Source organism: Amphiura filiformis, chromosome 18 (assembly GCF_039555335.1).
Source record: "Amphiura filiformis chromosome 18, Afil_fr2py, whole genome shotgun sequence".
Classification (NCBI taxonomy): domain Eukaryota; kingdom Metazoa; phylum Echinodermata; class Ophiuroidea; order Amphilepidida; family Amphiuridae; genus Amphiura; species Amphiura filiformis.
Window position 1 is genome coordinate 32,424,456 of NC_092645.1, and position 22,961 is coordinate 32,447,416.

The window sequence follows — 22,961 nt, forward strand, 5'->3', positions numbered from 1 at the left end:
TTTTTAAAGGTATATCCAAGCACTATGTTTTTAACTGACTTCACTGAAGAAAAAACCAGTTATTGCTTTATATTTGACTGTGAAAATGAATTTCATAGCAAAAAAGTGTTAGTCTATATCTGAATTGTGCTGATTTCAACATGTATCGATCGACTTTTAGCGCGAATATGCATAACAATTATTATAGAAGCTGGTCAGTGGCGTACTGAGTGCTACCTGGTACACGAAGGCATTATGATCAAGACTATTAGCTGCGGTTAAATATCAAGAAATTTTGTTTAAAGCATCGGCTTTACGCTAATGGACCACACATATAAAATCGTTATTTAAGGGATGAGGTATGAACGTTTGGACAGTATTTTTGTGGGACATCAGAGCACTTCAGACATATCGAATTGCATTCTGAACACGAAGAATGTCCTTTTGATATCAAATAATTTTGATTTTTTTGAAATTTGCAATGTAATACACATTTTATGGCAAATGATTAAGAATTGATATTTTTGTATTTAACAGTACTCGAAGTAAACTTTATAAATCAGGTGGATGAAAAGCTGACGATCAATTGAAAATTTATACTTTAATACTTTAATGACAAAAATATCATTTGTATGGTTTCAATTTGTATTGACCTTGGAGAGTTCAAAAATTAGGAAAAAAGTTGATCCAGAATCAGTGACATCTAAAAGGTCAAGTAGGATGACAGGAGCAATATTCTACCAGGTTTAGCCATTTATCTAAAACCTGCAGTGCACTTCTTAATAATACTGCATTAATCTTACAATGAGTCAAGGATACTAATAATCGCATTTATATTTTCATACGTCTTGCGGTTCTTGATTTAAAGCCAATATTTATATCAAATAAAAGTTTTTAGCGTGTCCGTCATCCCAAGAATAACCATGCAAATGTGGCGGAAATAACACTCCTCGTATCAAGTATTGGGATCTCCTTTATAGGTGACCCCGGCCATCCGGGTACTTATTTTACATGACGCTACAGTACCTACACTTACGCTTTTCAACCCACAATAGACCGTGGAGCTGTGCGACTAGTTGAAGACTTCTAGCAGAGGCTAATTCAGTCTGTTTACATTTTGTTTTGACTCGAATCGAGCTAATTTCTGGGCCGATTTCGGTAAAATAAACGTTAAATACTTGGCGAAAATTGCATTTTATGTGAAGCTGAACACATGAACATGTAAAGGAGAGTCTTTATTTTTTTTGGTTGGCTGGAGGCCCCATGTCGAGAAGTTATAGAAATGGTAGTATTTTGGCCGATTTGAAAAGGGACAAACCACAAAAAACTACAAATTTGACTTCTGAATCGGATTTGTTGTCAACGGAGGTCAACTGCTTGTGACGTCACTCCGGGGGCACCTATAGAACCCATACCACTGTAAATTAAACCGGTCCCATACCATTCCTTTTGCGTGTCAGCTTCAGGCCACAAAAATAAAAATGTTTGATAGGTGTAACCCGATCTGCCCTAAAATTAGGCCCGACCCTAGAGTTCTTTTTCATATATTTTTGCAAAAAAGAAAATTTAAATTAATTGATTAATTAACTAATTAATTAGTTATCAAACGCAATTTACAGCTATAAAAGTATAAAAAAAATCCCAACCTACCTGCCCTAATTCTTTTTTATGTTACATCAATCAAACAATTTTCTTTTTGAGGCCATATTGTTTCAATATTTGAGTGCAAACACCGCTAAGTCATGCTTATCACGATCAGTCTTAAATAATTAAGTTGAAGATAATCTTCTTATAGCAATATAGATGGGCATCGATATTAATCGGCTTATACTGTCATGGTATTGTGTAGCGCGTTTGTTTTCTTAATTCCACTAAAGTCATAATGTACGATCTTTTTTCAGAATTTACCTTTATTTTTTTCAAAACCGAATTTTTGGCATATTTGTAATACTTACACATGTTCTAACTTAAATCTATGAGCAAACTGTCAAATTCGTCCTATTTGTAGTAAAACAGGACGATTTTCTGTTGGTCCGACATAAAGTCATAATTTTTAGATTATGACTTTATGTCGGCCACGATCGCAAACCGTAGTCTCGTATAAACTAGCTTGGTTACGGTCCCTCCACATGTGGAGGGAGCGTAACCAAACTGGCCGCGTAGGAGACTAACTCTGAGGCCGCACTCGCTGTCCTTATCCATGTTATCCAAATAGTGCGAGATGTTTAGAGTGATAGAGGTGAAGTTTATGATGTTGTTTCTTTGCAAATTCCAAATGTATTGGGAACTTTCATAATGATTGCATATTATCATTTTAGAAGAAAAAAAAGAAAAATCTAAAAATTTAAAAAGATCGTACATTAAGGCTTTAAGGGATAGGGTATGAACCTTTGGACAGTATTTTTTGTGGGACATGAGAGCACATCAGACATATCGAATCGCATTCTGAATACGAAGAATGTCCTTCTGATATCAAATAATTTTGATTTTTAATTTTGATTTTTGTAATATACATTTTATGGCAAATGATATTTTGATATTTAACAATACTCGAAGTATATATATTGGACTTTTAGGGTGACAAAAGAGGACTTTTGGCCATTTTGGGATTTGGGGTTACGGGCCTGAGCTTGATTGTGTCTGTAACAGTTTGATATCAAATGTTTGTAGATACTGATACGTTGACATGGTTGGCCTACTGGACGGACCCTTTATTTGACCTTTTGATGGTGACCGAAACCACGCATCTACTGCTACACAATGACAACGCCTGGTAAATAATTGTTTTGTACAGGCAGGGAAACTAAATCAATACACGTGTATTCTGCTATGCACGCCGATAAACGTTTCAGCCGATATATTTTTGGATACCGGGTAGTAAATGATGAATATCTCCCGAGATTTTTGGTTTCTAAAGACTCCAATTGTAAGGCTTGCACTTAAATATATTTGTTGAATGAACATAATAGTTGTAAGCGTGCGTATTGACAAACAACCATGCGTTTTGAAATCAAAAACTGACAAAAAATCGGATTTTATATATGCAGAACAAAAAATGACTGCTGCCCTCATTCGTCAATCCTGCAGCAGCCTGTAGGGTTAACACGGTACTAGCGCAGTGTAGGCTACTGGTAGAGGTAGTCTAAAGCAGATAACGTACCAGGTCAGTGACCAGGCTATTGTCAATAACCTTAGTCCCTCGGCCCATGGTCTCAAAACTATTAAACAGTTCGGAACAAATAGCCATGCGTGGCTGTTGAAGAACTAGTGGATTCAGCCTACTATCATGGCGATTTCTGCCACGAAGATATCGGGTGCGATGACACTGTGTGCTATTAGCTGAAACATCTTTGAATTGTATTGGTAATGGCCTCGTTTCAAGCCATGTCCCATGTACTGAAACATATCTTGCGGTAAATAATTTTGTAACTACGACAACAATTTCTGTTCATCGTATAATGGGATAGTGAACTAAACTCCTCAACAAAAGTTTGGAAAGTTTTTTCAAGCATCAAATTATTTGTGACATTTCATATCGTGTTGCATATCAATAGATAGCTACTTTATTCCCATTTACAATGACAGCACATTTGAAACAACCTCCTTAACCTTTTTCATGACTGAGTACACGTCCTGTGAATGTAGTGGGGTCTCAAACAGAATGTGCCAAATTGACCATTATTCTGTGCTCAAACAGCACTAGTCACTAACCTCAAGAGTGGGTGGAAAAACCATACGCAGCCACAACAGCCTGGCACCTCCTCCTCATGCTGCTCACCAGCCCGGTCACACGTTTCTGTGGGATGGCAATCCAGTTCTTCAACCAGGATTCGTCGCAGGTCATTTTATGTGGTTGCATTGACTACTCTGGCACGTACAGCACGACCAAGCTGGTCCCACAAGTGTTCAATTGGGTTGAGGTCTGCGCTGATGGCAGGCCATTCTCCATACTCCCATATTCTGTAGGTAGTCGTAGTCGGCTCAGTGCAGGGGCACACCGACATCGCCTGGCTAATAATTACTTGGTACACCAGAGATACTAAAATCAATACCCGGGATTGATACACGTGAATGTGCTATGCACGATTTTGATATTCAGACGAAAATCTTTGGATACCGGGGTAGAAAATGATGAATATCTCCCGTAAATGATTTCGTCTAAAGAAACCAGATGTGGTTCCTTGCACTTGAATATATGTGTTGAACAGATATGATAGTCGTTAGCTTGCGTCTTGAGAAAGAAGCTTGGGTCTTGAACTCAAAAACTGACAATAATTCTGATTTTATATGTGCCGAATTATATAGCGCAGTGTATAGGCCAATCGTGGGTAGTCTAAAAGCATATGACCTATGGCGTACCATGCTCGACTCACACACAGCGAGGTCAGTCACCGGGCAATTGTCAGTAGCCTTAGTCAGATGTCCTTCGGCCCATTATGCGTCTCAAAACTATTAAACAGGTCGGAACAAAATGGCCATGCGTGGCGGTGGATTCAACCTACCATGGCGATTTCTGCCATGAAGATATCGTGGCGATGACACTGTGTGGGGGCGAGCGTTTTCATCTTGGAGGGTTGCATTAGGTCCCAGATTGTGAAGATATGGGATTGCAGCTTGCTGCACAGAATAATGATCAATTTGGCATATTCTATTTGAGACCCCACGTTATTCACAAGACGTGTACTCAGCTACGTGAAAATGGTGATTGTTTCAAAAGTGGTATCAATGTAAAGAAATGTGAATTGTCACCGGTCGGGGGTACTTAATTTTATGACGGAATGCTGCTCGAGCTTCAATCCTACCCCCATTTATGATCTAATGCTCATGTTTTATTTAAACACTAAAAACAGGCAGAATTTTGCTATTTTAGTGTGATTTATTTTTTTGCCGGGAGTCAGACCATCAATTTCAAAAGTGGTATCAATGTAAAGGGGAATACAGTAGCTATCCATTGATATGCAATACGATATAAACATGTCACAAATAATCTGAGATATAGATGCTTGAAAAAACTTTCCAAACTTTTGTTCAGGACTACGGTAGTTATCTATACTTCAGTGCTGATTTATTGTGCTGATATCGGTGTTTATTAAGAACGAATCATCCGCTGAAGAAGCATTTACTACTCAAATAAAGTTATTCAAAGCGTGTGAGCTGTGAATTCTTATCGAATACGAACTTCAAAAAGTATGGCGGTGTAAATCAAAACTGAGATGTTCTCGCCGATGCGTATTAACGACTTTCAAAATGCAGCTCTTTCTTTTGTTATTAATTAGTATTGCATGAAACAGTGATTTTTTTATATCACTACAAGATTCACAGCTTATTGAACACATTTTACTCAGTGTATTTCCCAAGATATCATCAAAAAAACTAATTTGGTAATTTGTTTATGATTTCTTCGGAAATATACCGATTTGGAACGCCAAATTTCAATATGTTTATGAGGAAAAATATGAGCTTTCATCTGATACCAAAATCAGCATTTTGATGAGGTAAAGTGGGGGATGAGATTTTCAATCAGGTTACCCACCAGCGACTTCACTTTTTTTTCAGGGATTGAATACCAGTGTCACGGTCCTGGTGTGATTTAATTTGTGCAGGAGATACACGTCATCAATTTATTGATGAGTTTGTTCCCCAGGAATTGGAGTTGGTGGGACTTGTGGATTTTCTGGTTGAAAATCGCGTGGAGAATCAGAAATTAGAGGAATTAGCCATTTTAAGTACCAGTATAGAGGCCATGCAACCCCAAAAAAAAAGTAATTTTTACATGTAATTTTTATTTTCAAAAAAAGACTTTCCATGACGCATTTTTCAATTTCTATCATTTTTCAAATAAAAAATTTTTGGTCAAAACTACACAAAAACAGACTGTGTAGAGGTTAGACTCCTGGTTAGACTCGCTGTGCTTGGAAAAATCTGTGTAAGCCTACTCGGGTGTATCGAGGTGGAAACTGTGCGTAGATCAGGCCCGTACGCAAGGGGGGGGTACAGGGTGCGGTCACAAAAGTATACAAAAAGTCCCAAAATATGAAAAATCAGGTTTTTTACGCTTTTTTTACTAAAATAGGTCCAAAATTTTTTAGGAAAAGTCCACTTTTCACAAAATCACCAAAAAAAAAAAAAAAAAAAGTCCACTTTTTCAAAATCAGCACCCCCCCAAAAAAAAAATCCTGCGTACGGGCCTGGCGTAGATACATTTATTAGAGAATCGTTTTGTAGCCAAACCTTCTCATATGTTGGGGGAAATGACAAAATGATCCTTAAAAAGCATAACCGTTGCCATGGAAACAGAATATAACTCGCGGGCTACGAATTCGCCAACGACAGAAAAAATTCTCCAAATTCTTCTGAATATTTTGATATATGATTTGTCCATTTGAAACATCTGTCCAACGACAAGAAAATTTCATGGGGCTGGCCCCTATATAACTAAGAGCTAAAAATGATCAAAATCAAGGGTCTTTTAACGTTCTGTTTTAGTCAAATTCAGGGGTCTTTTGGAGCTACATGATCTAAAACAAAATGGTATTTCCGAGGGAACATACCCGTATGGTAATTTGTGTTAGGTACCCCCTTGAATTTTATTGCTTCCAAAGTTTGTTGGTTCTATTCTGCTGGTGGCGACTCTACGGCAAGTTCTTTTGGTTTCGTTTGAGAGACCTGTATGTAAAAGACAAAGAAATGCAAATACATTTAATGCAAATCTACGAAATAGTAACAATATCTTTTGATATGACGCTGTAAATAAAATGGAATAAATATATCATTGCATTTTTACCTGTTCTTTATTCAGCAATCGCTCATTTATCTGTTTCTCTCCTCTTTTCTGTCTTTGTTTCTTTTTGTGCGTAATGACTCAAGGCCAAAATCACTTTTTCCTAGTTCTCACGCGAATACACAACAATAACACACTGTTTGGTTAAGTTAACAATATCTTAATCTTTAAGGTTAGCAGGTTAGCAACTATTTTAAACTGTTGCGGCAGGAGTAGGATGTAGGTGACCTTTATTTATAAGAACGGTATATAACAACGGCTCGTTGGTCTAGGGGGCATGATTCTCGCTTTGGGTGCGAGAGGTCCCGGGTTCAATTCCCGGACGAGCCCGTTTTTTGCTTTGTTGTTTTTTTGTTTGTTTTTTTGTTTTGGGGTGTTTTTTTTGTTTTTGTTTTGTTTTGTTTTGTTTTGTTTTGTTTTTTGGGGGGGGGGGTTTCAGTGTTTTTTTGTTTGGGTTTTTTTTTCGGTTTTATTTTTCACTACGGTACGGTGGAAAACCACAGATAAACATGACCCACAATATGAAGACCACCAATATTTTGCCATATATGGGCTGTGCAATAAATATTGAGCACCAAGGAGGATAAAATAGGGAGTATTGGCAGTATTGGGGGGGCAACGTGCCCTGGCGCCAATTTAGGGGGCGCTGAAATGACAGTGGATAAAAACAATCAATTCGGCGCCCCCTCCAAGCGGTGAAAGTCAATATTTTCGCGCGCTTCGTGCGCATTTCAGCACAAATATAGTCTGTCCACATTGAAGTACAAAGTAAATAGTCCTCGGAAACTGGAGGTATGAGAATAATTATTTCAGTGCAATGCTTCTTTGGCGAGCCAACTGCTGCGCGATTTGTGCACCACGCTCTTTACGCGTCGCGTCTCGCTCGCGTGTGACGCAAAGCATCGACCCCGATGCCACAGATTTGGTTTGTACTTCTAAGTGGACAGACTGTAGTCATTTGAAAGATCAATTTAAGACCGAAACTCAACTTCATTGTAACCAAATTTCCTTAAAGTGGTGTTTGTGCAAATTTTCACTCGCTCTGCGCGCAATTGTTTCAAAAATGGGTGCGGGCGCATTATACATTCTTTCCCCGGGCGCCACAACCCCTAGCTACGCCACTGGGGAGGAGCTAGGTATATATTTTGGCAGCCCAGGGAAGGAGAGACAATTTGTAAGCAATTTTCAAGCAATTGTCCAAAAATGTTACCCCCTCCGGAGCTCGTAATTATTGCACAGCCCCTTTACTTGCATACTTACATTTTTATTTGAAGCCCTAAGCTCACTATGAGTAGAATGAATCCCAGACACGTCGATAGCAATATAGACATGCTCCAGATGTTTGGTAAGCCTATGATTGGTGTTGTCTGCATTAGCAATGAATCTGTGAAAACAAAGATCATCATGAAATAAAAAGTGTAAACGAATCAAAGCGATCAGACTTCACAAAACTTAGTCATGCTCTTTTTGAAATATGTATCAAAAACTGTATAGACGAATCCAATTTCACGCATCCTACACCTCAATGGCAGCCATATTTGGGTCCCGTCTCACCTAAAATGTGGAATGATGCGGCCTTGAAGGGTATTTGAAACTGCATTCTATCACCCGTGTTACACGTAGACAAAAGAATGATGACAGTTTACAACACAAAAGAATCTAACATCGAATTTTAAGCGGCTTTAATCCACCCATTTGGCAGTCACAACACCAGTTTGGTGCTGCGGGGACCCAGTCAATGGCCGACCAAATCCTGACCATGACTTGGCTCGTTGGATTCGTCTATAGGCATACGCATTCTATTCTTAGCTAAACAAAATAGGACGCCATTTCTACCCAGATTCCATGACCATGCGACGTATTATAGACCATTCCTATATATGGCACTTTCCTGCCTTTGATGGGTGAACACGTGTTTGTTCATTTCATATAATCTATTAAAGATTACAAATACATTTTGTTTTATAAGCATTTCTTAATAGTGATAGATCATGAAGTGAACACAAATTACCACGTTGCCCTTTACCACGCACACCGACATCGTCCGGTTAATAATTGAATATATGAATACAAAAGCCACCTAAGTCCATACTTTGGCCAAATTGAGTTAAGCATGGGAAATTGTTGCTATACATAGGCCTGTTATATGCATGAAAGAACAACTCAAATTCATCCTCTGTGTCTATTGGGCATGTGAAAAATAGCATGTATGAAAGAATCACCCAATTCCATGATTTGAGTCTTGTAACACATTGATTGAAATCCAGTATGTATAAAAGTCCACTTGTAACACATTCATTGCTGGAGAATGACTTTTGAACAAAAAATGGGTTTAATAAAGGAAAGTGTGTGGTTTATATTTCATGGCAGAATGCTTATCAACATTATACATACCTGTGTGCTTTATTTTGTATTATCTTACTAGTGGTAATCTCATTCTAACATTGTTGTCTTTGTATATGATTCAAAAAACCACCTAAGTCCAAAATTTAAAATGAACCCCACGAAGTCCCTGAAATGCTAATCGTCATACCTAATACAGGTTAATCCACTCATTTGCACGTAAAACTTACCATATTGACCAGGTAAATCTAACTGAAGGAATTAAAATGATACACAGGTTTTTCTTTCAAAATAACTTCGCATGGACTTAGGTGGCTTTTGTATTCATGTATTCAATTACATTACACAGCCAGAGATACTGAAATGAATACACGGGATCGATACACGTGAATGTGCTATGCACGATTGATATTCAGACGATAAATCTTTGGATACCGGGGTAGAAAATGATGAATATCTCCTGTAAATGATTTCGTATAAAGAAACCAGATTTGGTTCCTTGCACTTGAATATATATGTTCAACGGATATTATCGTCGTTAGCTAGCGTCTTGAGAAAGAAGCGAGCGTCTTGAACTCAAAAACTGACAGAAATATTCTGATTTTCTGATGTGAGCGCTCACTCACATGGCGTGTACATGCTCACCCCCACACAGAGGTCACACACACCCCAGTGTGAGCACCCCCTCACATGGCGTAAACAAGCTCACTTACACACAGAGAAGTCAATTACCGAGCTATTTGTCAGTAGCCTTAGTCGGGATGTCTCTCGGCTCATTATGCGTCTCAAAGGTCGGAACAAAATGGCCATGCGTGGCTGTGGATTCAACCTACCATGGCGATTTCTGCCATGAAGATATCGGGGCGATGACAATGATAATTTTTGGTGATTTTTTTTTCTAAATTTTTTTAATCAACCACCATTGATTCAAGCACTGGACCTGGGACTGCTCCTCCTCCGCGATTTTCCCTTCAATTTTAGTTTTTGTGTCTTTGGCCGGAAAAGGTGAATTATTCATAGGATTTTCAATCTTATTACCGGTAATGTTACCTGTATCTTCTCCCGTTGTGTAATGCATCTGTCCCATATGTAGCACCACCTCATTTGACACAAGGGATGTATCCATGTAAATAACTTGGCACAGGTACCAGCCATGATCTGCTATTTTCAATGACGTCATATGAAGTGTGTTGGTACTGGGGTCAACGGTGACTCTTTCCGTTTCGTTTACCGGGAAACCGTCTTTAACCCATCTGAGGGAGCGAGCATGTCAATATTTACATTTTAATTCACGAATGTACCAAGAATTTTCACGATAGATGTGGATTTCCCTGTCATGTAATCACAATAACAAAATCAGTCAAAATAAGTTAAAAAAATTGAAGAAGATTATTTTCAGAGAATAAATAAATTGAATATCTTTCGTATGAAATGGGAAGGTTTTGTGTAAGAAAATAATGTAACAACAAACTAAATATATATAAATATAACATGTTATTGTCTTTCTCGTGTGCCCACGGACAAACAATGTATTTAAACGAATTTAAAAATATGCATAATATTATACTATCATTATAGTCCTATATTATAATGTAAGAGATGCTTTTGTATTTGTGTTGTGTATGTTGATTTAATTCGTTCTATCGTTTATTTCTTTTCTCAAGTTATTTGTCTTACATGTCCTGTTTAATATAAAAGCAAAATGAATCAAGAAAATCAAAAAAATTAATAAAAAAATCAGTCAGATCTATCATTATCTTGGGAATTCACAGGTAACATAATGTGATCATAACATTGCATCGTATAGAAAACCCCTGTTGCTATAAATATAAATGTTAATGTAAATGTAACTGTAAAAGAAATAAAGAATGATCTCATAATAGAATTGGGACCTTCCATTTCAGTTGTGCTATAAAGGGTTGATGAGCTGTAGAATTGTAAGTTCTACGAGCACTAACAAACCAGTCATTTGTTGTGTAGGCTATATAGCCAAAGTGCTGCATGAGGCCACTGAAATTTTGGATTGCGCTAAACGTGCTGATCTTTCCCATCCCAGTAACAGGAGATATAAGATATTTCCTAGCGGACCTGCTCCAAGAATTGATCTAAGAACATTCATCTTCAATGTGATCAGTAATAGCCGGGCTTTTCCAAAATAAAGTAGCTTATAGATTATCTTAGGGTGTCCGAGGTGTCATAGCGCCGCCTATGAAAAGTTGAACCATGTATATGATAAGAACGTTCTCGTGTTGTAGCGCCGCTTACGAAAATGTTGAGCAAGATAAGAAGTGAATGAACAAAATGTGCACATTTTTCCAGATTTGGTGGTTATTAGGACAATTTCATACTTGTGATGATAAAAAACACTTGACAGACCGACCCTACTTGAGGGGAATAAAAATGTATACATTTTGGCTTCAGAGTTATTAATTTACTTGATTTAAATCACACTGAATCATATCAGCGGAATATTTAAAAGTTTCTTCATCAGTGCTAGTTGAGCAGTATAATAATATATAGTTACGGTACTTCATCAATACCACTATCAGCAGTAGATATATAGCTACCTCATCAGCAGTTGATATTATAGGTCTAGCTACTTCATCAATACCACTATCAGCAGTAGATAGATATATATGCATGTATAGCTACTTCATCAATACCACTATCAGCAGTAGATATATAGTTACTTCATCAATGCCAATATCAGCAGTAGACATAGGCCTATAGCTACTTCATCAATACCACTATCAGCAGTAGATATATAGCTACTTCATCAATACCAATATCAGCAGTAGATATATAGCTACTTCATCAATACCACTATCAGCAGTAGATATATAGTTACTTCATCAATGCCAATATCAGCAGTAGACATAGGCATATAGCTACTTCATCAATACCACTATCAGCAGTAGATATATAGCTACTTCATCAATACCAATATCAGCAGTAGATATATAGCTACTTCATCGATACCAATATCAGCAATAGATATATAGCTACTTCATCAATACCAATATCAGCAGTAGATAGTATCTACTGCTGATATTGGTATTGATGAATAGCTACTTCATCAATATCAATATCAGCAGTAGATAGCTACTTCATCAATACTAATATCAGCAGTAGATATATAGCTACTTCATCAATACCAATATCAGCAGTAGAACAATTCCATGTCAACTCCTGGGATGTGCACCGCAGCACCTCTTCAATTTTTTTTCTTTTTCTGTGTGGTGGTAGATATTGATGAGAAAGTTAAATCCTGAAAATTTGAGCTTCATACGCTATTTCGGTTTCCCGTGGCATCAATTTGATGTATAAAGAGAACCCCCTACAACTTTGAAAAGTATGTATCCTGGGGTAGTTAATTGTGTAGAGTTCAAATCTAGCATCAGAAAACTTGTAACTCCTTTACTCTAAAAGATACAGGGCCCTCAAAATGCAACTTTGTCCATCCATGACCAACTTCAGGGAGTCAGAACTCCAAAAGTAAAAATAATTTTATTGTCCATTTTTTTGCCAGTCGGAACCCTTTGGTAGGACATTACTCTTATCCAATATTGAGTAAATTAGAATAATTTTAGCTGAGATATTACCATGCAAAACTCCAATAGTACATTTTTTGTACATTTTGACCCACCTGAAAACCAATGTCAGACAATTTGCCCCACCATCAACTTTAGGTATGTTGAAAATATTTTCTTGGACAACATTTCTGAGAAATAGTGGCTTGGGGTCTTGATGACTTTGCATTAAAACATCAGTTAGGCTTGCTACTCACATAGGAGTCATTCCAGCCACATCAACAAAAAAGGTTGGTTGGTCATTGGTCATCCCCTCAAATTTTGCTGAAAATTATTTCTAGCATACCTCTATGAGCATAATGAACACATGGAAAAAATGAATGCTCAACTCCAAGCGGTTTTGGAGATATGGCTTGTCAAAATTTGGCCCAGACCCCACTTTTTGCTCTCTCGAGTCATGTCGTTGAATTAGTAGCGTTGTGGGACACTCATATTTTGACTTTGAAAAATGATATTATGCTAAAATGTACTAACTGATGTGACTTTTACCCAGAAAAACAGAATCTCTGTGGGGCACTCAAATAATTTATGAAAGTGACGTATCTGTGCCTACCGCGGAGTAAGAGGTGTAGGATTTCTTCGACAAAGGGGGTCTTTCAGTGTGGGCTCCAAAATGGTTTCCATTCAGTTTGGGACCGTTAAAAATTGGGTGTCATTTGACAGTGAAAAATAACATTCTGCACACAAAAACTACGCTTTATGTATTTTTATCGTTTTATTATTTTGATGAAATAAGAATCACAAATAAGTATAGACTTAACGGGGTAAACGGGATAAACATTAGTCTTATAGTTACGCCACTCTACATTAATATAGTAACAAAAAAAATAATAAAAAGTATCCGTTTATTTAGCATTCTTCAAAAACACGATTACCATTGTAAACTCAATTTTAGATTTGATTAATTTTCGATCTTACCTTGCCGTTATTAGTGGTCGATACTTTTTGATTAATTCTGTTTTACAAAAGAATTCAACATCGTCACCAATAGCTTTATACTCTTCATCTCTAAATTCTGTATCAAAGTAAATTAGTATGTATGAATATTAATGCATGTATGCTTTACATGGTAAATATATAATGTAAGGCTATAATTACATAATTCAATTCTGTGGTAATTTACGCTAGCGCATCGTGCATTTTCACATTTTGAAAAAAATTAACCAAACTCATTTTAAATCATCGTATGGCTAATATACCTTGCTTTTATATAATAGTAATCATGCTCGGGATTGCTATCTACCGTAGATAGCACAACTTTCCAAGCGCGTTTGACTGTTATTTACTGTGTGACTCAATTCTGCATTTATCCAAGATGGTGAATTTCTCGAAAATTTTCTTAGAAAATTCCCTCATTTCTCAAATTCTCTGCCACTTAACACTCATCTGATCATCTTTTCATGTCACAGATGTGATTCTGATTTTATTAAAGGCATGTTTCTTGTTTTTTACGATAATTTGTTAATTATTTTTCGAGACAAAAACTCCCTAAAAATACCTGTTTTCACTTGTTATCAAAACGTTGTTTTCACCTTGTTTTTTATCCCATAATTTCGGTGATCTTTTCCTTTAGACCACCCTCACTATAGGGACTAAATTATTACTTTTGCATGGTTTACTTTTGCATCAAGGTTTAACAGTTGGCAAACACTTTGAAGTTAAGGTTTAATGTATAGGAAGGAGGGCAGAGCTTCGATAAATGAGGGAAATTGTGGGGTAAAAAGCAAGGTCATGAAGGTTAAGACAACTTTTTGAAACAAGTGAAAACGGCTATTCTGCTAGGAAGTTTTTGTGTCAAAAAACAATTAAAAAATTATCGGAGAAGCAAGAAACATACCTTCATAAAATCAGCATCACTTCCGTCATATAAAAAAATGAACAGATGAGTGGAAAGTGGCAAAGAATTTGTGAAATAAGAGAATTTTTTTTAAAGAAAAATAGCCTACATCGCGTTTTCGTGAAATTCGCCATCTTGAATATGTACTTACGTTCTGTTGCACACGCGACGGCAAACGTTAGTAGGCACAAAGTAAGTACTTTTACCAAACGTCCTCTTATCATTTTATGTCATACAGACCACGACACATTTCATCTTTTTCTGAATGGAGAAGAAAATCACAAAATCGGTTCTGAATCGAAAAGATTTGTTGAGCTGAGTCGTATCAATGGCTTCACCTCGTCTTTATTTTGTTTTGTTCATGCCGCGGCGTGGCGCGGCGCGAACCTGATTGCGCGCGAAGTAGCGCTAATTTGACGCATGAATTTCGCGGAACCGTAGCATCAATTTGACGCATGGTTGGTACAAGTTGGGGAAGATGGGGGGTAGTGGTTTGTGTAATGATGCATTGTTTGTTGTACATTGTGTTGTCTCCATTCAGTGTGGTCTCCATTGTACTCTTTCATAAATAACCGATGCCCTGACGATAGGGTTTCCGTTTTCCAAATTGTTAAAAAAAATCACGCATGGCAATTTCAAAAACAATATTCGAGATTTCTAACATATTTTGGTGATGGTAGTTGTTGTTGGTTTTATTTGAGGGGGAGAGGTCCAAAGAATGTGACTGATATTGTGAATTTTGTTAATTATCAAAAAAATCATGAGAATTCCATTTAAAAAAAGACAAATATGTTGTCTTCTTTATAGGGGCCCAGCAAATACAAAATGTTTTTAAAAGGTTATAAACGCGTTTTGGTTTTGGGCAAAACATTATAATAATATTTAAATGTCGGGTTATATAAAATGTCATGAAAGAATTTTAAAACATTTTATATGAAAAAAAAACACTATAACAACATTGGCAAAATGTTATTGCAAAATACTTTTTGGCAAACATTTTTTCAAAATATTTTGTCAACACATAAATTAGAAATATTATATTAGAATACTTACATGTATATCACAAGAAGTTTTCAAAAATGTTTTATTAAAACGGTTTATACCACTTATTTAACCCGATATTTAGACGTTTTCATTTTTAAAAAACTCTTATTTCATGGGATTATACTATAATTACGAACAATCTTATCAAAGATTGCAATTCATTTAAAAACTAAATCTTAAGTGGTCGGTCTCCCACCTTTGCACAGTATTTTTGTGGAACCCGAGAGCACATGTATCAGACACACCAAATTGCGTTCTGAATGCGAGGAATACCTTTCTGATATCACATTCGTTTGGTAAACTGTACATGTATGTAGGCCTATATCTTCAATAGGAAAGGTCAACATTTTCATATATGTTGGTCGGCTTTTCATCCGAGCTACATACACTTTAACTACATTATCATAAGGTTTACTTCGAGGACTGTTAAATGTCAAAAATGTCAATTTAATACGGTAATTTGCCATAAATTATTTGTATTATCGCGAATTCCCAACAATCAAAATAATATCAGGAGATTCCTCGCATTCAGAATGCAATTTGTTGTGTCTGAATGTGCTCTCGGGTCCCACAAAAAATACTGCGCAAGGTGGGTGACCGAGCCCTTAATTTGATCTTTAAGATTGAAATTTAAATGCAAAATGAGATTTTCCACTTACCGCAATCCATTTAGGATTTAAATTAAATCCCATGAAATTATGAGTATACATTTCGCCACACAGATAAAGCAATTCAATATGAGACAGAACTATAATTATATTAATCTTTCATGTTTAATAAGTATGTTCTTCTGCATAATTAATTACAATCATCATCAATTTATTTGCAGTAGGCATGTAATAGTAAACGTTTATAAATGTAGAAAAGGGACAACATCACATGTATAATATAACGTATTCGTATTATATATTTTAATTATATTCTTATATCTCTTTTGAGCTGAATTTATACTACATCGCATGACAAGCGACTGGGTTTTAGTCAATGAGGTATATATCAGTTGGTCAAATATAGCAATCGCTCGTCGCTCAGCGATGGAGTATAAATTCACTCAATTACTGAGCGACGAGCGACTGCTTTTGGACCAATGAGGTAGCGCGATTTTCCCAATGCAACAAAAAGCGATCTACCTCATTGGCTAAAACAAAATTTCAAACAAAATAAGAGTAAAGTTTAACCCAGGGGATTTAATGTATTTTCATTATGGTGAAGGCGTGACATTTCACGCTTTGTAATTTTTCAGAGTGGTCGAAATATTTGACTGTTTAACTTTCGTGTTTTTTTTAAATAGATTCCCTTCTCATTTATTTTTGATTCCGTAACTATCTGTTTTGATGAGATATAGGCCCACATGTTCATTTTGATTACGTATATATTATCACTTTGAACCGACAATGTTATCAAAATGAATAGTTTCCGTTTTATTTTAACAAGTATAGGGGAGAGCGGGGAGTGTTCGCCCTAGGGGCAGGTTCGCCCACCCCTTGTTTCTCAGCACTACGGCTATCGGGGGATATGGTGATGGCAAAATTAGGTGACATAGATCATTATAAACTTCTCATATTAGCTACGCGACATATAGGGTAGGTGTTCATCAAACTGCAGCCAAAACAAAAAAAATACACCAAAACGTAATTTTTTCTTGCATTAATAATGTTGTTTTATCATTGATACATAAATACAGATGGTTTTAATGGAAATCTGCATTTGGAACATATGGGATTTGTTAAAGATTTAATGCAGTTATAAACTCCTTATTCGATTTATATTTTGCATACCCTGAAGAAAATAAAAAAATGTGCACAAGGGGCGCGTTCGCCCTTTTGAGGATGGGGTATGTTAGCCCTATATCTTCCCCGGGCGGACTTACCCCAAACTGCAGGGCGGACCTGCCCCATCAGCGTACTATTATGCAAAATATTGATAATCATACCATTAAACAAGGTAAAACTACTGAAAAGCATGTGTTTTAAAGTTATGTGGTATCAGTATTACTCATACCACCGTTTATGTCCTAATCCATAATCCCCCTGAAGTTGTAAACATGATATGTTTAGGCTCACTTTGGACCCATGCATTTTACCCTGACCCGACCCCTGCAACAATTTAGTGATTCCCCAAAAGAGAACGAATGCCCTGTATACTCTTGCTAAATGTTTGCATCGAATATGTTATTGTTACGCAATGTTTAAACCTTTTTTGTGATTAGGGTGAACTTACCCCACGATTATATGGGCGAACCTGCCCCAATGTGGGCAAGTTCGCCACTTTGCAAAAACTTTTTTGTTTGCTCTATCCTGTTGTTATTGTAAGGCCTATAGTTCTGGGATTGTGGCCGTATATAGCTAAGACATAGGGCTTTCACGTGGGCTAATTAGATCATCCCTAACCTTAAAATTGACATCGCTAGGCTGGTCAGAAAAAAATAGGGCGAACACTCCCCGCTCTCCCCTACTTTTCAAATTGACAAGATCTCCAATTCATTATTTGACAAGATTACCCATTTCATTTTGACAAGATTCTGTTATGTCCCCCTCTGACAAAACAAACTAGGCCCCTACTAGTATTCAAGTTTGATTTTTGTTGTTGTTGTCATTTTTGACAATGCAAACTACGGTACTCAAATTTGATGAGTTGGGTCATTTTTGACAAGAATCTATTAATATTTTTTAAATGACAAGGCAATTTATCAAATTTGATGAGTTTCTTGTCATTTTGATGAGAATATCCAATTCATTTTAAAGAGAAATCTGTTATGTCCCCATCTGAATAGTTTCCCTTGTCAAATTTGACAAGTTTTTATATTCAAAAATGAGTAGATTGTTTTAAAACTATGTAAAAGGAGTGAATCCACTCTTTCAGATGATCTAAAGGACCATTGTAGAAAAACTATATAGCACACACAATGCAGGGGAATTGGACACAAAACATGTTACCATGGTTATATCATTATACAATAGACAATAGAATACAGATATAGGAAGTATAAAGTGAATATAGTCCATGAAGAGGGTTCTGCAGGAACGTATGAAGGAGAAGAAATAACAAATGATATTTTTGTGATACGTGACGGATGGGATAGAAGGTATTGAGTATATAATTGTATAATATTCATTTATAATTATAATTCTTGAATCTTGATATCGGGCTATTACAGACCTCCCCCCACCCGTGGATCCGCACAATAAAAGTACGGAAATTCAGGAATTGACTTCTCACCAGCAAACGGAACCTTAATTCTTTTTGGGATTTCATTTCAGAGGAGGGAGCTCTCTATTAATTTGCACATGAAATTGACTCCAAGGCAAAGAAGCCCAAGTGCGCCATTAGGCGTGTCTTTACGGTATATGCAGATAGGACATAAGAAATTGTATAAATACCAAAATATATGGAATTCCGGATTTCACAAAATAATCCTCTCCTCTGGGGACAAAATATATCTGGAATATTCAATTTCATAATGACTGGTCCTCGCATGATGTGAACTTGCAACAATATAAATAATAACATAAGCACGGTAACAACAATTTATCTATTATGCTAACCAACGTCTTTAACTTTAACTTATTTGACAAGTGTATAAAATAATTTGAAAACATTTCTGGTCAGCAAAACATTTTTTATCATTAATTGTAAGCATATTAGTACTGATTTTTCAAACTTAGATTGTACACATAAAATACATTTGTACGAAAATTTAATTACTAATATTATTATCAATTATGCTCAAGTTTGTGGAAGTGGATTGTATTATAGTATTGTTTTCATATTTCAGATCACTGTTATACAAAAATATGCCTGCATACCCAGCAAACACAAAACGTTTTCGACATCATTCGCAAAAGGTTATAAAACGTTGTCAGAAAACGTTTAAATGTCGGGTTATATAAAGGGTATAAAAACGTTTTAATAACATTCCAAAAACATTTTTGAAAACTTGGTAATCATTCTAAACAGAATGTTATTTTGGGGTTGAAAAAATATTTTGCAAAAAAATGTTTGCCCAAAATATTTACAATAACGTTTTTAAAATGTTTTCACGACCTTTTATAACCCGACATCTAAATGTTATTAAAACGTTTTGTAAAAAACATTTTTAGAACAATTCTGTGTATGCTGGGTGCAAATATTTAAACATAATGTTATTTAAGTGTTGACAAAATATTTGGCCAAAAATGTTTGCAAAAATAGTTTACAATGACATTTCGAAAACATTTTAATAATATTGTTGTAGTGTGTTTTCATACAAAACGTTTTAAACGATTTCATGACCCGAGATTTTAATATTATTAAAACGTTTTTACCTAAACCAAAACCCAAAATATAACTTATTTAAAACGTTTTTGTGTTTGCTGGGTAATCAATCAATAATTTAATATAATATCGTTATCATGACATATCTGACATATCATAAAGTTTTTAATGAATAATGCTCAAAAATGTCAACTATAAATATTTTCAACAACAGTGGATAACACTTAAAAAACATGAAAATGAAATATTTGGTCTGTGAAAAACGTATTTACTTACGGATTGGGCTATTCCATTTAAAATTCACACTACCCCTGTGGAAGATTTTGGAATTATCTTCCACCCATCATGCCTATACAGAGGGAGTATGTTTTCCAAATGTAACTGGTCCGGATTAATCATTTTGAAACCCATTCTCCCCCTGTATTATGACTTTACCTATATCTTCCACAACTGGAGTGAGTATTTCAAATGGAAGTTACCCAATTTCCTATTGTATTCAAAACCCATACTCCCTCTGTGGAAGACTTTAGCTAAATCTTCCACAGGGGTAGTGTGGATTTTAAGTGGAATAACATTGTACATTGTGACAGTATGAGTCCTGGACATAGTTTAAAATTTTAAAGGAGGATGATCCGATTTCTTTACATGCTGTTTTTGCTTTGGCTGAATGACCTTGACCCTATTCCCACCTACATGGAGTTTCATACTTGCATTTCAACCGCTTGAGAGCTAAAAATGTTGGCAATTTTATATGATCAATAAATGTGTTAGCTCACTTTACCTTACACAATCCAAACAAAACATCTTTTAATCCAATATTTCAAAGAAAGAGGAAGCCCCGCCAAATCAGCTCTTCTGGGGTGAACCAAACCTGTCTGGTTATCAAATTAATAAGGGGTATAATCCACGCGTCTAGTACGCACTCGTTTCTAACTGAAATTTCTGTGAAATCTTGTCTGCGCAGTTCTTGCCGCCACGCACGCGTCAAACTAAAAATTGCGTGGAGTGTGCGCCAGGCACTGGTAAGAAGTTCAGCTACGCGAGAGTACCGTGTTTTCATCGCCATTTACCAATGATTTTTGTAGAAGAAAGAAAGATAAACAAAGCATAAAAGAAGGAAAGAAATAACTAAAGAAATAAAGAAAGAAAACGTTCAGGAGTGAAAGAAAGAAGGAAAGAAAGAAAGAAAGAAAGAAAGAAAGAAAGAAAGAAAGAAAGAAAGAAAGAAAGAAAGAAAGAAAGAAAGAAAGAAAGAAAGAAAGAAAGAAAAAGAAAGAAAGAAAGAAAACGAATAAAAGGAAGAAAGAAAGAAAAGAGAAGGAATAAAAGGAAGATAAACAAAGAAAGACAGAGTGAAATAACATAAGAATAAAGGAAACTGAAAAAAATAATGTAATCAATCAAATAAATAACAACAACAGAAAGAAGTGAGAAAGAATAAAAAGAAGAAAGGAAACGAAAACAAAACAAAGACAGAATTAAATAATGAGGGAAAGAAAGATAAAATAATAACCAAGATAACAAAATATATAGACCTAGGCCTATAGACCTAGGCCTAATTAGACTAGGGCGAGCCCATTTCAGAAATCCAAAAATGTATTATTTCATGGAAAAGAAAATTATGATGTAATTAAATGGTATTAGCGTTACACATCTCTCATTTGGTTACATATATAAAGTGTAACTTCGTAATGTAATGTAACACAATTTAACTCAATTTTGGTAAAGGTTGGGCAAGAGGAAATCAATAATACGTAAAAATAATATAGGCTATAGGATTATATATTATATAAATAAAACTAGGTCTATATTTTGTTTCTTAGGCATACTGTCCATTAAACAGGCACAGTAGGCCTACGAAAAAATATATAAAAGGGATATCAAACTGCCTTTTTATTTGTCTTATTAACTAGTATTATATAACTTATTTATTATAAAGCAGTTTCTTATTTTACTATACTGATTATTAATATAATGAAATTATTTCAATAGTATTTTAAGGTAAAATTCTGTAATTTGAAATATATATTCACATAAAGTCAATTTAAAAAAAAAATAAAATGTCTATTTTCACATCTGAGTTACTTCGCGTGCAGCTGACTTTATAACTTATGATAAAACAAGAATGATACGTAGATCGAACCAAGTTTTCCCAGCAAACACAAAAAACGTTAAAACTTTTTTAACATTTGGGTTTTGATTTGAGTAAATTAAATGTCGGGTTATATAAAGGTTATGAAAACGTTTTAATACGTTTGTATGAAAACACACTACAATAATATTTCTAAAATGTTTTCAAAGTGTTATTGTAAAAAATATGTTTTGCAAATAGATTTTGCCAAATATTTTGTCAACACTGAAACAACATTATGTTAGAATGTTTGCAGTATAACGTTTTGGAGTGTTTTGAAAACGTTTTATACCCTTTATAACCCTTTAAATAACCCGACATTTAAACGTTTGCAACCTTTTCTAACCTTTGCGAATGATGTCGAAAATGTTTTGTGTTTGCTGGGTACCTGCCTAAAATGAGATGATATTTGAGTAATATTAATATGACTCTAAACATGATAAATAACGGGATCCGCTAATATTTAAGTTAATAATTAAAGGCCTATTCAGTGATAGCCTGCAAAAAAGTATCATTGTTTATAGGATTGCATAGGAGTGATAAGTCATTAAAGTTGTCATAGGTATACAAGTATTTTTGCTATATGCAAAGCAACGAGAAAAAACGGCAGTATTGACAAAGTTCAAATTCAATTCAATTTGAAATTACAGATTCATGTAAAATATCTCATTTTGTTTGTTGGCTTTATAACCACTTTTGGTTTTCGATTTTTGAAGAACTTCATATTGAGTGAAACTATATAACCTCATGGATACCTGCATACGCGGACAATTTAGCGCGTATAAGCTGCGACAAGTTTTTGCGAGTGACGCGCTATGATATCGCACTGGTATTTTGAACCAAAAAATATGCCATTTCCGCTCAAATTGTGAAAAAAGTAACTCGGTGACCCCCATTTTTTATTAGCTTTAATGAAACATCCTATCAGTGCGCATATTATATCAAAAAATCAGCAAAATTGTTGGGGTAGATTTTTTATTATAATCGAAAATATGTCTAAAT

General features: G+C 35.5%; 1 protein-coding gene and 1 non-coding gene across 2 annotated transcripts; one reads left to right on the forward strand and one right to left on the reverse strand.

The window, feature by feature from the left end:
- The first annotated feature begins 7,017 nt into the window (after nucleotides 1-7,017).
- Nucleotides 7,018-7,090, forward strand: Trnap-ugg (transfer RNA proline (anticodon UGG)). The gene has a single exon. It is a non-coding gene; the product is annotated as a tRNA-Pro (tRNA).
- Nucleotides 7,091-8,005: 915 nt separating this feature from the next.
- On the reverse strand, nucleotides 8,006-16,243 carry LOC140139099 (uncharacterized). Its single transcript, XM_072160881.1, has 4 exons — nucleotides 16,234-16,243; nucleotides 13,612-13,708; nucleotides 10,154-10,356; nucleotides 8,006-8,144 (listed from the first exon to the last, which is right to left on the reverse strand). The coding sequence occupies exons 1-4, from the start codon at nucleotides 16,241-16,243 to the stop codon at nucleotides 8,017-8,019; spliced, it is 438 nt and encodes a 145-aa protein (XP_072016982.1). The 3' UTR covers nucleotides 8,006-8,016.
- Nucleotides 16,244-22,961: the final 6,718 nt, after the last annotated feature.